The sequence below is a fragment of the Neovison vison genome, chromosome 1 (assembly GCF_020171115.1).
Source record: "Neovison vison isolate M4711 chromosome 1, ASM_NN_V1, whole genome shotgun sequence".
NCBI classification, from domain to species: domain Eukaryota; kingdom Metazoa; phylum Chordata; class Mammalia; order Carnivora; family Mustelidae; genus Neogale; species Neogale vison.
Window position 1 is genome coordinate 22644238 of NC_058091.1, and position 17363 is coordinate 22661600.

Consider the following 17363-nt stretch of genomic DNA (forward strand, 5'->3'; position numbering starts at 1 on the left):
TAACCTGGCACCTTCGTTCTAGCAAATGAACAAGCTGTGAAGGCAAGAAAGTGCCAACAAAGCAAAAGTCATGGGTTTTCGTAATTGTCTTAGTTTGCTAAGCCTGCTGTGAGGAAGTACTACAAACTGGGTGGCTTAAACATGAAAAAATTATTCTCTCATTGGTTCTGGAGGCTAGAAGCTCAAAATCAAGGTGTTACAAAGGTCATATTCTCCCTGAAGTCTCTAAGGGAGAATCTGTTCCATGTTCTTCTCTTAGCCTCCAGTTTTGCCAGCAATCCTCTGCATTCTTTGGCTTGTAGACCATTACTCGAAGCCTGAGGATCAATTTATATGTTTACATTGTCACATTACAAGCTCTGATTTATGATTCATAATTTTGTAGTTAATTTAAGACCTGTCTAGGCATAATAATAATTTTTAAAGACAAAACTTATCAATAGTGAAAGGGACCAATAACAAAATGTATTAAGGGTCAAAATTTACTCATTATAACTAAGATGTATGAAAAAAATTTTCATTTTCTGTAGCATGTCTTATTTCTTCAGAATCCCCATGCTGGTGCAGTACTGGGGAGAAAACTCTTAAACTCGTTCACTGAAGGACCTTGGGATCTTCCTTTTTAAATAGATTCTTTGGGGTAAACCTAGTCACTTTTGGAAAAACATTTCTTCCCTTCTCTCGTGTGCCATCTGGGCACAGTAACATCATGTCCACAAATTATTCGTACTTTTTGAAATATACCTCATAGAAAAATTTAAAATAGGTAGCAAATTTATATGTGTGTCTAAGTGGGTCTGCAGACAGGCATATAACATATATTTACATACACATACATATATATGGTTTATAACATATATATAATTTATAATAGATAAGAATTAAAACGAACCAAAACATTCATCAACAGATAAATGGCTAAGTGAACTATACGTATATTCTTACAAGGAATACTATGTGTCAGTTAAAAAAGAATTAGGTAAATCATATAAACTGACATGGAAAGATGTCAAAGACCATATAACTGATAGAAGTTGCAGAATAATGTTTACAGCATAGTGGCAAAAGCATGCTATATGCAAAAAATAATTTTGTATATGCAAGTGTATATATAGAAAGAAGTCCAAAAAAGATACAAATCAACAGTGATTACTCTCAGGAAGGATGATGAATTGAGAGGATGAAGGTGTGAAGAGAAACTTTTACTTTTCTGTTGTTTGGAATTTTACAATGTATATGCATTTGTATCGTGTGTGTGTGTGTGTGTGTGTGTGCTTGAAATCATTTTAATTTCTAAAATCACTGTGTTTTCTATGAAAAGATATACACATACATAAAACAGTGACTCTGTTACTGATAGGAAAAGCTGCCTGCATTGACAAGTTATGTATCACACCTCAAGAACTGATTTCTCGCCTTGGCGAATTTGGACAGTTCTGCCCTATCAGCCTGGCAGAATCACGTGAACTCGTCGATTGCTCTGTAACTGACTCATTGGAATTTGCCGCCGAGTTCAGAGGGCACTATTATAAAATGAGTTCTCAGGAAAATCTGAATGTAAGTTTGTTCCTAATGCCACATATTTACCAGGGAAAGAAAATGCCTGTCTTGGAATTCATCCAATAGGAACGGGTGGGGGTGCCTGGGTGGCTCAGTGGGTTAAAGCTTCTGCCTTCAGCTCAGGTCATGATCCCAGGGACCTGGGATGGAGCCCCACGTTGGGCTTTCTGCTCGGTGGGGAGCCTGCTTCCCTTCCTCTCTCTCTGCCTACCTCTCTGCCTACTTGTGATCTCTAGCTGTCAAATAAATAAATAAAAATTAAAAAAAAAATAGGAAGGGGTGGGGGTGCAGCTGGGAACACCAAGGAACTGTGGACCAGGAGTCCCATTATTGGAAACTATGGCGTTAGGACCAATGAGGCAACTTGTAGGCCAGTCCTGAGGATGCACCCCCAGATATATTTTGGAACAGTGGAAGTTCAGAGTCAGTGATGGGCCCTCAGCTGAACAGCTAGGGAAGGCCAATGGCTATTCCCACCAATGGAGGGGATGCTGAGCATAGGGACTCAGCCCACGGTGGGGCATCCAGGGGATTGAGGTCCTACAGTGCAGAAGGGAAGTCACAGGAGAAATGAAGCAAGATCTCACCTATGTCTCTCCTGTGCTTTAAAATGTTTCCATCACTCGGGTTCCTGTATACCTGTACAGTATATTTCTGTTTAATGCAACAGAACACACGTCCGTTCTAACAGGATGTCTGTAATTTGTGAAGATAAAGGTTCGTGGCCAAAAACTAATCAGATGCCTCTGAACATTTTACTCTCCTCTAAAGAGGTAGAATTTTTTAAATCACTTTATTAAGGAGGCATTTATTTCTTCCTGCGTATATAAATGGCATTCACAGAATTTTAAAACTGGAGGTGCCATTGGAGATCATGCATCCAGTCTGCCCCCTCCGTGGTTCAGAGAGCAGACTGAAGCTAGAGAGAGGACTCCCCCGCCAAACAGCCCCAGCGAGCTCCTGGTCCCGCAGAACCAGAAGACCGGCCAGCGAGTGATGGGTGCGCCCCCAGTGCCTGGCAACAGAGCACAAGCTCCAGAAATATTGCACATGTGAATTAGCGAGTGAGTGAGTGAGTAAATAGTGAGAGAGATCAGGAGAGAGCCCTTGGATGTCATCACTTGGGACCATTACTCTAAGGATGGTCCTTCCCGCCAGGAGGGAGTTACTACAGAGCAGAGAGCCTCTGGGAGCTGGGTTGCTGCTGCAAATGGAGAGTAGCAGGAGAGCCCCCCAGGGTGTTTGACTGGCAGAGGACTCCAGTTTTGAATGGTCTTATTGCTGTAATCGTTTCCTGCAGAAATTTTTGGAGAATCCAGAATTGTATGTGCCTCCGTTAGCCCCTCATTCACTGCCACCTGCTGACATGATCCCCAAAAGGCTGACACTGTCAGAACTGAAGAGCCGATTCCCCAAGTGTGCGGAGCTGCAGGGCTACTGTCCGGTGACCTATCAGGACGGCAACCACAGGCAGGTCCTTGCCCCCGGGGGAAAGGAGGGTGGCATCTCTACTCAGAATAGGCAGTTCCCGTAACAGTCATAACATCTGGGTCAAAAGGTCACTATTATTTAACTGGAAAATGCTTTATTTCTTCCTTGAGTTACATAGACAGAAAATGAAACATTTTTGACACTTTATTTATACAGTACCATGCATTAATTATACAATATTTTTCTTCTTATCTTTCAGATATGAGGCCCTTGTACCTGGTAACATTAAATTTGCTTTGGAGTATCGTGATCGTATATATATTTGTGAGACTAGAGAAAAACTTGAGAAATTTTTGAGGTGAGACTACTCACCAAGTTACCAATGTTGAATATCTTCTGTGTTCAATGCATCATGCTGGGGTGTGTGTGTGTGCATAAATATATTTGTGTGTATTGACACACGTACACAACATATACACATACATGCATGCGTAATGATGACTGAGAAGTGGTTCTTGCTGTCCCAAAGCCTGAGGCTCTGAGGTATGTTGGACTTTACACACCTGTTTACAGCAGAATGCAATGGCACTTAGGGTGGTGAAATGCCAGGGGTTCTGGTAACATGTAGCCCCAAAGTCCGACTGAATAGTCTGTTGGAGTAAGGCTTGAGTGGGGAGTGGGAATTGGATAGATGAAGGGAAAGAGGGACATGTTCCAAGCAGAGAGACCTACAAACAAACCTCACCCAGGGGAATCCCAGCACGGCAAGAAACTCAGCACGGCTAGGCATGATGTAGAGGGAAGGAAAAGGACTGAGAGGTGAGGCTGGAGATGGTAGCAGGGCCAGAGGGGGAAGGTCAGATAAAATCATAAGGTATTAGAACTTGACCCAAAAGGCAGTATGAATACATTAACTGGTTTTGCATATTATATTCAAATTTGCTTTGGGAACAGACTATCATTGGAGTGTTGAATGGATTGGAGGCAGGAATACCAGTGTTGAGGCTGTTAGAATGATCCTGCCCAAAATAATACAGCACGTCTGAGGTCACCCATGAAGACTAGTGTGGGGAAAGCAGTGGGCTTAGGACCAAGCTCTGAGAAACGTCAACAAATGTGAGGAGAAGAGCTTGTAAGGAGAATGATCAAGAACCTACAGAGTGGCAAAGGAGAGCCAGGTCGGGGAGGCTCTGGGAGGGGGGGACGAGAAAAGGTCTCAGGGAGCTGGGGGCGGTAGCCCTGCGCTGGAGGATGCCAGCAGTGGCCAACAAGCTTAAACACAGTTTAGAGGTCAAGCAAGAGAAGGACTGAAAATTGTGTCAGAGTTCGGTTGTAACAGGTCATCGGTGAACCTGGCAGGAATGGTTTCAGTAGAGTGAGCTGAGTGGAAGGTAACTACAGTAGCCACTGAGGAAAGGAAGACCTTGTGGAGCCCAGAGATCACACACACAGAGGTTACCTACAGAGGGTGAAGCCCCTGGGGGAAGCCGGCTGGGTGTGAGAGCACAGGGCATGGTGGGGTCTGCGGCAGACAGGCCAACGGGCAGGCCCCAAGTAAGGAGAGCATCGTGCCAGATGTTTCTGTCTCACAAGGTGAAAACCAGATTTCTTTTTCTTTTTAAACCAAATCGTTCTTTTTGTTGTTGTTAATGTTCTTGACTGATCTAAATTTCTGAAAATACTGTGTGGATCAGATGGGATGGAATTTGTGCAGTAGTGTGTTACTTCTACTAAAGCTCACGGTTTGAAGAAGTTCAAAAAGAAAAGACACTAGTTGCTAGAAGTGAATTAGGATGGAAGGAGTGAAGGTTGTTTTTCTTTTTCCTTTTTTTTCCAATGAGGAAGCTAGGAGCGCATTTAAATGCAGGGGAATGGGGAGGATCCAATAAAGAAGGAAATGCAGAAGGGGAGAGAGAGAAATTACTCTAGAGAGGCTGGGGGGAGAGGGATCCAAAGTGGGGCGGAGAGTGGGGAGAGGGTGGAGGCAGCTCTGAGGGGAGGTTAGCTCCCCCCATAGAAAGAGGAAGTGTGTGCGGCTCTGCCTGTGGTGAGCAGTTGAGGAAGTGTGTAGAACACGGCATCTGTGTCAAGGGTTCCCTGGGAGTCAGGAGGATGCAGAGAACAAAGCCTATCATTGCTGTGAAAAACAAGAAAAGTGAGGCATAAGTGAGCAGCCCTGGGGACCAGGTAAAGCGGCGGGTCACAGCTCGCTAGCGGCCACCATCTTCTCGCTTGTCACATTCCCTCCAGGGGAGAAAAGCAGCTGGTGAACTTGAGCTCTTAGTCCCCTCTGACACATCCCCATTCCTGTGTACTCACGGGGACTGCGCGTGAGCATCCGTCTGACCAACTCTGTGTTCTCAGGTTGCCAGAGAAATACTGGAGCCAGAAGCTTCCGTACAAACTGCCCCCGTTGAAGGAGCCCATCCATCTCACGAGCCTTCCTTTGCCTGGATATCTGGAACAGGTTCGGGTCCGTGATTGTCTGTGTACATACATTAGTAGAGTACAATGATCTCTTTTTTTTTAACAATAATTTTTTTTTTTTTTTTTTTTTTTTGGTAACACTGAAATTCAAGGCAGAGTTTTCTGACTTGAAGCTGCAAATCCCCTCTGAACCTATTTTGGTTTTGGGTGGCTGGGAAAATAAGAAATGAGAAAACCTCCTGCTTCTCTAGCGCATTTCCAGATATCTGCAACAAAGCGGAGAGAGGGGAGATTGTCATGAAATTGTTTACATCTGACTTGTGGTTAGATTCTTACTTTGAATTTCAGGGTCTGTAACACTTTTGAATTTGAAAGGTTCAGTCTCTGAGAGCTTTGCTCACTGCTCCGAAGCGTTGAGTTGCCGTACCACCACCGCAGCCGAACCACCCAAGTCATATTTTGCCACAAATCTAGGGGCAAATGCCCCCAAAGCTACTCGAGTCACATTTTATTTATCTAAATATAAATCTTTTTTTTTTAAAGATTTTATTTATTCATTTGCCAGAGACAGAGGGAGAGAGAGCGAGCGAGCACAGGCAGACAGAGAGGCAGGCAGAGGCAGAGGGAGAAGCAGGCTCCCTGCCGAGCAAGGAGCCCGATGTGGGACTCGATCCCAGGACCCCGGGATCATGACCCGAGCCGAAGGCAGCTGCTCAACCAACTGAGCCACCCAGGCGTCCCTAAATATAAATCTTTTTAAACACAATAAAACTTAGCTGTAATCAACCACTATTTTTAAAGTTCTTTCAAATTTTTCTATAAAATTAATGCCTGGGGCACAATTTCATACCTTACTCAGAAACTTTTAAACACTTCCTTTTTTTTGGCTTGCCTAGGTGGTAAGCCTTCAGTCTGGTTTAATATGGAAAGGCAAGATGAAGCTCACCAGAGAGGAGTATTCTCATAAAAGGCCACGTTTCATCAGGAGGGCCTTGCCTCTTCTTTGCCCGCACAGGGCTCCAGAATCTTTGCTGTGGTGACCGACAGCGGTGGTCTCTGGAATTTCTTGCAGGTGGTCAAGGGCCCTGACAGCAGAGGCAGTCTGGCCAGTTCTGGAAGTAGAAAATGGGCCAAGACAAATCGAAGCCTAGGGACCCCTTCCTTCCTTAATATTTTGTTATGGAAAATGTCAAATGTAAAAACAGAAAGAATTGTGTAATGAGGCAAGCGCCTCTATCAGCCACCTGCCATTCAGCCAATTTGTAATTTTCAGTCTTTGTAATCAAAAGTACTTTGTGTTCCTTTCCACGTTGGTTAAGTGGTCATAGAACCACCTTATAAGCCCCATCCCCGATGCCAAAGAATAACCTCTTTATCTATTTGCCACTAAGAGAAGAAGCCAAACTCACATATGCCTGTGGTCTACATTGTGCCGCCTACAGGGTATTGCAACCTCACTGATTAAAGCAATGAATGCCGCAGGGTGCTTAAAGCCCAAATTCCCCTTCTTGAGTGTAAAGAGATCTGCACTACTGTATATAGCATTTCACCTAAAAGGTATGTCCTCTTTAATGAGATGCTACTCAGAACTAATTTTCCATTATTTGGGTATGCCGTAAATATATAGAATTGTTGAGCTGAGTCAGCTGCCTGCATTAGTGTGTGTGTTTCTGTGTTGACAGCAAATACTTTACTGAAAATATCAGATTTGAGTTTCTAGCCTTTAAAGCAAGGACTACGAGTAATACAATCGGCTTTCAATAATCCATGCCAGAGAGGACGGTGAATAGAGGCATTTATGATCTAAAATGGAATAATCCTTAAATCTTACTTGGGATTTGGATATCTTCTCAGCGATAGCTGTGCAACAATCTCACACACAAAGTTCTCTTTCTTTTCAATTTAGTGATTCACTAACCTAACAGAAAACATTCAGTTCTCTGACATTTTCTACAGCCTTCAATCCCCAAAGTTCTGAATATTCAAGAAGGAAGTATAAGAAGAAGTTGGAGCAGTTTGTGGAGAGATGTGAACTCATCACATACCTGGGTGCCAAGATGACCAGAAAATACAAGGAACCTCAGTTTAGAGCCATTGACTTTGATCATAAATTACAGACCTTTCTCTCCCTTAGAAATATAGACCCAGTTAATGGATAGTTTGCTTGGGCAATTGCAACCAGGACGTCAAGAGTTATCTGAAAGGGGTAGAAGGAAATAGGTTGAAAATCTGGCCCTGTCTGCCGTACTTTTTCCCTTCTGAGTGCTACACGTGGCTGCGAGCCCTCAAAAGCTCTACCGGCCTGAAAGAAGTGCTCTTCTGGAAGCATACGTCTTGACATAATTTAAAAATGTATTTCTATTTGCCAGAACATTCATTCTTTAATGACATAGTTATTCCATTTAGAATATTTAGGTAACTTATTTTACTTAATAAATCTATTGTTCAATTTCCATTTTAACATTTTCAGCCTCTGTTAAAGAAAATTACTCAGTAAATGTTAGAAATCTTCAAGAAATAAATAAATTAACATTCATATAAATAAAATAGAAACATTGGTTACACTTTCAACATAAGGAGCTGTTTGTAAACTTCATGAACCTAAAACATTTTATCATTTTCCTAACAAAATAAATGCAATTAAGATAACTGAATGGCTGCCTCTTTTCTTTTTCTTAAATATTCAAGGAGCAAGCTTTATACATTATTTGTAATTAGAAATCACCGGGAGTTTTGAGAAGGATGAATCTGGAGTCTTATCACTATCCAGAAGTATATATGTTAGAGGAAAACTCACTAAATTGCATTTGAATGAGATTTTAAAAATATTATCAATTTTTCAACAGCAGTATATGAAATGTAGAATATGAAATAGCAAGATTGGCTCTTCAAAAAATAAAAAATACAACCACTAATTGTGTGATCTTGGGTAAATCTGTTTCTCTGAGCCTTTGTTTTTTAACCTCTAAAATGAGTTAGTTCATCTTTTTCCAGCTTAATGAGGTTAACTGACAAGATTTTATATATATATATATATATATATATATTTAAAATGTACAACATGGTGATTTTGATACAGGTATGCATTGTGAAATACGTCCCACAATCAAGTTAATTAACTCATTCATCCCCTCACATAGTTACTTTGTGTGTGTCTCTATGTGTGTGTAATGAGAACCCTAAGAGCCACTCTGTTAGCAAAATTTTAGTATACAGTACAGTATTATCAACTATAGTCACCATACTGTACATTGATCCTCAGATTTTATTCATATAATTGAAAGTTTGTACCTTTTGTCAAATATCTCCCAGTTCTCCTACCGCCCAGCCCTTGGCAACCACCTTTCTACTTACTTTTCTTCTAATGAGCCTGAACTTTTTGGTATCATGTATTCCACAAATACATGATACCATTCAGTATTTGTCCTTCTCTGTCCAGCTAGCTTGTCGCACTTAGCACAATATCCTTCAGGTTCATCCATGTTGTCTTCGATCCTACAATTTCAATAATGTTATTTAAAAACTAGAAGGCTGTCCTATATGTTTTTGTATAATATATTTTCATAACAAAATATGTTGAAACAAAAGAAAAAATAAGAATTGAGATTCTAACCACAGAGTGAAAGACATTACAGGAATTAACTAACGTGTATTTACCACATGTGAGCCAGGCATGGTGAAGTCTGCTCAGTCTATACCAGCACAGATATATTTATGAGGACCTCTCTCAGTCCAGGGTAAGAAATAAAAATGTAAACAGATACACATCACCCCTACAAAATGCAGGAGATATGGGGCCTAGAAATTGCAGCACTACTGAATTAGTCTTATAAAATCTCTATAAAGTGTGGGTCCCTATAAAGATGCCCTATTCGCACTGAACATTGTCAATTACTCTTCTGTGCCCCTCAAATACATTTAAGTCACAAGCTTTGGACTATAGTTTCCACCTGCTGCAGTTATCAGTCAACTGTCACAGCCTGCAATGATGTTTTTGATGCCCTTCATAATGTCAAAGGACATCTACCAACTGCTAGTTGCTAGATTACTGTGACCCTCTCGTTCCTTCAGACTCTAGCTGGGTTCTCCATTGGCCCAATTCACCCAGAAGCCAATAGGTACTGGTCTTTGTTGAAGTCTTTGCAGCTTCCAGGGCGAAAAGATGGGGAAGAAGGGTGGAGATTAAATTCGGAGGGGATAAAGAAAAAACCTGGTTAGCCTCTTCTGCATCAATATTCACTCTGTAAGTGATCTTACAAGAATTTACAATCTATATTCTGATAATTCTAATATTAATACCCCAAATTCTGTTCTCACCTCTGAATTCCAGATTCCTGTCTACATATACCTACTGTATATCTTTACTTGGTTATCTGGTTGACATCTCAAATTTAATATGCTCACCCCGTACCTGTTATTCACCCAGCTTCTCTCTCTCCAGTTTTCTCCCAAATTATTTCATGGTAATAATGTACACTCAGTTGATATGGTCCCAAACCTAGGGATGAAACTGGATTGCATTCTCTCCTTCACTCCCCACATCCAGTCTTTCAGCAAGTCCTGTCAAAGGTTACCTCCAAAATATACCATGAGTCTGGGCTCTTCTCATGTTTTGTACTGCTCTCACCTACTTTCCATGCTTCTGCTCATGTTCCTCTAGTATCAACTTTCCATCCAGCACCTGGAGCAGTCTTTAAATATATAAATCAGATTTCATCATTCTCTCTTCAAAATCTTCCGATGGCTTCCTACTTCAGTTAAAATAAAATCTAAACTCTCTACTCTTGTCAGATGTGCGATTGATTTTATATATCAACTTGGAGGGTTTTTTGGATGAGATTCAAATGTAAATCAGTGAACTGAGACTAAGAATGACCTCCATAATGTGGGTGGGCCCTATCTAATTAGTTGAAGGCCCGAATAAAACAAACAGGGCAACCTCCTTGAGTAAAGGTAATTCTCCAGCAGACTGCCTTCAGACTTTATTTGCACCATCAACTCTTCCGACTCTCAAGCCTGTCAACTAACACTGCAGATTTTAGACTTCCCAACCTCTATTATCATTGAGCCAATTCCTTCAAATATCCTTCAAATAAACGCAAATCTCTCTACATAACACATTGGTTCTGTTTATTCTTGAGAACTCTGGCTAACATAGCGTAAATCACCTTGCTTGATCTAGTCCTGCCTCACTTTCAGTATCTTCTCCATTCTTTTATCTGTTCCCTCCTTCTTTTGGATTAAGTAGGGCCTCTTAATTTCATCTCCTCTGAAGGTTTTTAAAGTTATGCACTCTTTCTATCCATTGAATAGCTATCACTTCTCTTAATATTATGCTTAGTCTGAAGATAAACAGTGCCTCTATCTTTGAAACACTTAATACTATTCATCAGTTTGCCATCTCGAATGTTATTTTATTCAGTTTTTCAGACCTAGTTTATTATCCAAATTCAACATTTTCTTTTCATAATCCATGTTTATAAAGATTTCCCTCATGTTTGCTATTTTTCTCTCTGTCACCTCCTTCCTATATCTCAGACTTTCCTTGTAGGGTTATTTTCCTTCCTATAGTAGGGTTTTGTTAGAGGTTAATACTTTCAAATTTGTTTGTCCAAAACTGTTTTGTTGTTGTCCTTGTTCCTTATGATAGTTTTATGGTATAAAAAAATATAAATAGACAATCTCAAAAAGGCTATATCTATTTAAAAATTGAATCAATAAATAATAACCTTCCAAAATGGGAAGCACCAGGCCCAGGTCCTCCATGGGTAAATTTTATGAAACATTTAAGGAAGAAATTATACCATTTCTCTACAAAATCTCTATCTCTCTATCAATCTCTTTCAGAAGATAGAATCAGAGGGAATACATTCTAATTCATTCTTTGAGGATACCACTGCCCTAATACCCTAATATCAAAACTAGACAAAGACATTACAAGAAAAGAAAACTACAGACCAACAGCTCTCATAAACATGGAGGTAAAAACCCTACACAAAATATTAGCAAATTGAATCCAGTAAGTATAGAAAGAATTATACACCACAACCGAGGAATTTATCCCAGTTATGCAAGGCTGGTTACACCTTCAAAAATCAATTAACGTAATCCACCACATTAATAGGTTAAAGAAAAATTACACGGTCATATCAATAGATGCAGAAAAAGCATTTGACAAAATCCAACACTCATTCATACTAGAAACACTCACTGAACTAGGAATAGAAGAGAGCTTCAACTTGATAGATCATTTACAAAGACCTGAAGCTTACACCATATTTAATGGTGAGAAACTAGAAGCTTCCCCACTAGGAGCAAAAATAAAGATGTTTCCTCTCACCACTCTTCCTCAACATTATACTGGAAGTCCTAACTAATGCAGTAATACAAGAAAAGGAAGTAAAAGTTATACTAGTTGAGAAGGAAGAAATAAAAATTCCTTTGTTCACAGATGGCATGATCACCTACGCAGAAAATACAAGGAAACAACCAAAAAAACCTGGAATTAATAAGTGTTACAACAAGGTTACAGTAAACAATGTTAATATATAAAAGTCAATCATTTTCATATATGCCAGCAATGAACAAATGAAATTTGAAACTGAAAACACAATACCATTTATATTAGCACCCAAATAAAATACTTAGGTATAAATCTAATAAAATATGTATAATATGTATATGAGGAAAACTTTAAAACTCTGTTGACTGAAATAAAAAAAAACTAACTTAAATGCAGAGGTATTCCATGTTCACAGGAAGACTCAATATTGTCAAGATCTCAGTCCTCCCAACTTGATCTGCATATTCAACGCAATCCCAATAAAAATCCCAGTTAGTTATGTTGTGAATACCAACAAATTGATTCTGAAGTTTATATAGAGAGGCAAAAGACCTGGAATAGCCAGCATAATATTGAAGGAAAAGAACAGAGCCAGAGGACTGACACCACTCAACTTCAAGATTTTTTATAGGGCTTCAATAATCAAGACAGTGTCATTTTGGCAAAAGAATTGACAAGTAGATCAGTGGAACGGAAAAGAGAACCCACATAATTATATATACCCAACTGATCTTTGACAAACGAGCAAAGATGGTCTTTCCAACAAATGGTGCTGGACATCCACATGAAAAAAAAATGAATCTAGACACATATTTTTACACCCTTCATAAAATCATCCCAAAATGGATCACAGATCAAAATGTAAAATGCAAAACTATAAAATCCCTAGAAGATAACACAGGAGATACAGGAGAACCTAGATGATCTTGAATAAGGCAATGACTTTTTAGATACAACACCAAAAGCATGATCCATGAAAGAAATGATTGATAAACAGGACTTCATTAAAATGAAAAACTTCTGCTCTGCCAAAACCCAGTCAAAATAATAAGAGGACAAACCTCAGACTGGGAGAAAATACTTGCAAAAATATATATCTGATTAAAAACTGTTATTCAAAATATACAAAGGACTCTTAAAACTCAATAATGAGAAAACAAATAACCCAGTCTAAAAATGAGTAACAGACCCGAATAGACAATACACCGAGAAGATATGCAGATGGAAATATGCACATGAAAAGGTGCTCCACATTTCCTTGGGGAAATGCAAATTAAAACAATGAGATATCATTACACACCTGTTAGAACAGCCAAGATCCAGAACACTGACAAATATCAAATGCCGAAAAGGGTGTGGAATAATGAGAATTCTGTTCATCGCTGGTAGGAATGCAAAACACTACAGTCGCTTTGGGAGACAGTTTGGCAGCTGATTACAAAACTCAACAGCTAAACGTACTCTTACCATATGAGCCAGCAACAGCATTCCTTGATATTTACCCCAAAGAGCTGAAACTTATGTCCTCACAATGATGCTGGAGGTTATCACTCCACTCAAGACTTCCTGCTTCCACTGTTGCTGTGGAGAACTCAGCTGTCAGTTAACTGGGTTTCTTTGATAGGTAATTAGTATTTTCTTTCTACATCCTTTTAAGATCTCTTTATCTCGATGTTCTGCACTTTGACAACTAGATACAAGGTATCTAGTTGTGAATTTTTGTTTGTTTAGCCTTCTTGGAATCTGTTATGTTTCCCAAATCTGAAGACTTGTGTTTTGCACCAATTTCAGAAAATTCTCATCAGCATCTTTAAATATTGTTTCTCTCTCATTCTCACTAATCTTTCTATCTGGAATCCCAATCAGATTATATGACAAATCATTCTTATTCTGTTCTCTGTGTCCCTTGACCTCCCTTACATACTTTCCATCTCCTTTTTTTCAGACAGGCTTTCTAGGTAATATTTTTAGATTTACCTTTTAGGTACATCAACTTCATCTGTTTAATCTGTCCATGGAGTTTTGTGTGTGGTTATGTATAAACGTTATTGAACTATTATCCATTGATTTTTAAATTTCATTGATTCCATTTTAACTTCTGGAAGGACTTTCCAAGTAGTGGTTCTTTTTAAAATTCTGAGTGGTTACAAATTTTTGGAGGAGACTTGTCCTTCTCACCTCGAGCCAAGACCAAGAAAGATATGTTTCTTGCTATCTCCCTTTGCCAGGAGGCAGATTTGTTTATTTTCCCTAGACCACCCTTTCATGGAGATTGTAGCCCTTCTGAGGGGTCTGCTTTCTGCAGAAGGGTCTCTGTTCGGACTCCCTACCGCATACACATCAAAGACATTGTCTTCTGGTCCCAGTTTACCCATTAAAACCTAAGCCTCTAGCTTCTGGTTTCACTAAACACCATGGCTAAGGATTTCCGTGGCTCCAAAGCTAGTTTACTACTCTGACTTCAATTCCATTTTTCAGCCCTTTACTTTCCTTTAAATTCTGTTACGCATTTTCTGCTGTCATTTCTAGCTATCCCATAGTGGAAGTGTTCTTCATAATTGTCATAAAAGGCTTTCATAACTTCCCGTATTGTCAGAATCAGACATCTTTTCCAATGAAGATTGTCAGATAAAACAGAATGCTCAGTTAAATCTGAACTTTAGATGATCATATAACATACGTTATTTTAGTATAAGAATGCCCATGCTATAGGGGGCGTCTGGGTGGCTCAGTGGGTTAGAGCCTCTGCCTTCGGCTCAGGTCATGACCTCAGGGTCCTGGATCGAGCCCCGCATCCGGCTCTCTGCTCCGCAGGGAGCCTGCTTCCTCCTCTCTCTCTGTCTGCCTCTCTGCCTACTTGTGATCTCTGTCAAATAAATAAATAAAATCTTAAAAAAAAAAAAAAAAAAGAATGCCCATGCTATATTATTCATTATTTATCTGAAGTTCAAGTTTTGCTGCATGTCCCATGTTTTTATTTGCAAAATCTGGCAACCTTCCTTCTGATCTCCTCCCCCCTCTTTGTGCTCCCAGCCACAGGCCTTTCTGTCGCTCAGAATCAGCAAGCTCACTTCCAGTCTCAGAGCCTTTATACTTGCTTTTCCCTTACCTGGAACATTCTTAACCCAGACCTCCACAAAGCAGGCTCCATATTATGGAGCTCTTAGCTCAATGTCACCCTACTCCCTCCACTTGCCCTGTCAATCTTTATCATCATTATAAAGCTTAACACTTTCTGAAATTACATGATCTGTTCACTTGTGTTTTTGTGTCCTTTCTCTTCTTTGTAGAGTTTAAGGCTCACGAGGGCAAGGGCCTTGTTAGTTGCTGCATCCCTAGCACCTGACACAGAGCCTGGTACTTAGTAGGCACTGAATAAATATTTGTTGCATGAATAACTGGCACCCCAAAACCTGTTCTGCAGGATGTAAAGTTATGAAGATCAGAAGGAGGTAGAACAGCCGGCTATAACCAAAGAGAACAAAAACAAATATGTCAAGAAAAGTCAATATGGATCTTAAACGAAACTGCCTTGAAGAAAGGACTGATCTCGGCGGTGAGTGGCAGACGCTGGGAGATCCCCCAGACCCACCACCTATCACGGAGCTTGAGCCGTAGTGAGCAGGGACTGAAACAGAGAGTGGAAGTGCCTGGTTTAACTGGGCTCTGATCTTCAGCTGGCTTGAGGACCTGCATTAGACCAATGTTTTTCCTGCAGTTCTGTGGCAGTGAGAAACAATGGGGTAGCTGACCCCTCACTCACTTTTCTACTGACGTAGAAGTCAGGCAGGGCACACTCGGATCCCGCTTGGATCCCCATAAACCCTGGGATTTAGAGGCAATTCAAGACAAAGGGAAAACTTCAGAAAAGGGGCTAATTTAATACAAACTAGTGAAATTTTAAAAGAACCAGGCTGGTAAATCACATCTTCAGTTTCAAAATCTTGGAGGCTGGGGCGCCTGGGTGGCTCAGTCGGTTAAGCGTCTGCCTTTGGCTCAGGTCATGATCCCCGGATCCTGGGATAGAGCCCCACATCGGGCTCCCTACTTAGTGGGGAGTCTGCTTCTGCCTCTGCCCCTCCCCCTCTGCTCCTGCTCTCTCTCTGGCTCTCTCTCTCTGAAATAAATAAAAATCCTTAAAACAAATAAATAAAACTTGAAGGCTAATGGGGTGGCATGCTGGAGATCTGGAAGTGTATAAATTGGGAGGGATAAATTATAGATGGTCCCTGACTGATGACAGTTTGACTTGGAATTTTTTGATTTTACAATAATGTGGAAAGCAACACATATTCAGTAGAAACTGTACTTCAGATTTTGAATTTTGATCATTTGCCAGGCTAGTGGTGCTGGTCACTGGCGGCAAGCTGCAGCTCCCAGTCAGCCACTTAATCACAGTGAGGGTAAACGACCCATACACTTACACATACACAACCACTCTGTACCCAGACAGCCATTGGTTTTCACTTTCAGTGCAGTCTTCAATAAATTACAGGAGTGAATAATGAACATTTACTACCAAATGGGCTTCCTGTTAGAAGGTCAAATATATGATTTGACTCAGCTGCAGGCCAATGTCCGTGTTCTGAGTACGTTTAAGGTAAGCTATGATGTTCAGCCAGTTTGGTGTATTAAATGACTTACAATATTTTTAACTTATGATATTTTCAAATTACGATGGGTCTATCACCGCACACCCTCATTGTAAATGGAGGAAGATCTGTGTAAGCAATTAGGTACTGGTGAATCATAAACTGAGAGAATGAAAGTGCTGAAATAGTTGGAGAGAGAAGTAGGAGGGGGCTGGTAGGCCATATCAAGAAGCTTGGCCTTCATCAGGAGGGTACATGGGAGTCACGCTGGATTTTAATCAGGAGAGTGACTCCAGTCTCTGGATGTGATCTGCACTTGGAGAGCTCTCCCTCCTCCTGTGCATTGGAGAGGACAGGACTGCAATGAAGACTGGTCAGAAAGACAATGAAAGCCTGAATAACCACAACGCTAATTCTAATCCTAGTAGATATGAACTCAACCAAACACTAAATCCATTACCCACCTAATAATGGTTACCCCACAGCTAGGCAACCCAGCTGACACTGGTGTTAACGTCTCCATTTTACAGGTACGGTAACCAGGTTGAGAGGATGAGGGCTCTGCCCAAGATTACTCAGTACCTGGCTCCGTCTGACTAGATCGCCTCTCTTCACTCCCTTGGACTAGGCATAGGAAGTGGGAAGGAAAAGGAGAAGACAGATGTGCAAAATAATTAGGAGGCAAATAATAATAATAATTACATTAGCATTAGACGAAGACAGTGGTGATGACGGTAATGAATGCAAAGGCGATTTCATTCATTCGTCACACACTCAACGTGAGCTTCCGCGCCTGGGAAAAGACAAAGCTGATTAAGTGCGGATGACAGACATCCTGTCTCACACGGCCGAAAACTTACACCATCGCAGCGACAACGCCACGCCCCATCCGCCGCCCCCGGTTCTCCGCAGTCGCCACAGCGGCCCCGCCCCGGGCGCCTCCGCGGCCACGTGGTCCGGCGTCCGCGCGCAGGCTCCCGGCGCCGGCGCTTCCGGGTTGGCGGCGGCGT

General features: G+C 40.9%; 1 protein-coding gene across 1 annotated transcript in view; it reads left to right on the forward strand.

Annotated features, from left to right (window-relative positions):
* AK9 (adenylate kinase 9) overlaps positions 1 to 7639 on the forward strand; it is a 117565-nt gene extending 109926 nt beyond the window's left edge. Inside the window, exons 34-39 of the mRNA XM_044244454.1 lie at positions 1361 to 1557; positions 2861 to 3030; positions 3251 to 3349; positions 5356 to 5458; positions 6861 to 6975; positions 7375 to 7639. Of these exons, the coding sequence (XP_044100389.1) occupies positions 1361 to 1557; positions 2861 to 3030; positions 3251 to 3349; positions 5356 to 5458; positions 6861 to 6975; positions 7375 to 7577 (887 nt within the window). The 3' untranslated portion in view covers positions 7578 to 7639. The remainder of the gene's footprint in view (positions 1 to 1360; positions 1558 to 2860; positions 3031 to 3250; positions 3350 to 5355; positions 5459 to 6860; positions 6976 to 7374) is intronic.
* The last annotated feature ends 9724 nt before the right edge of the window (positions 7640 to 17363 follow it).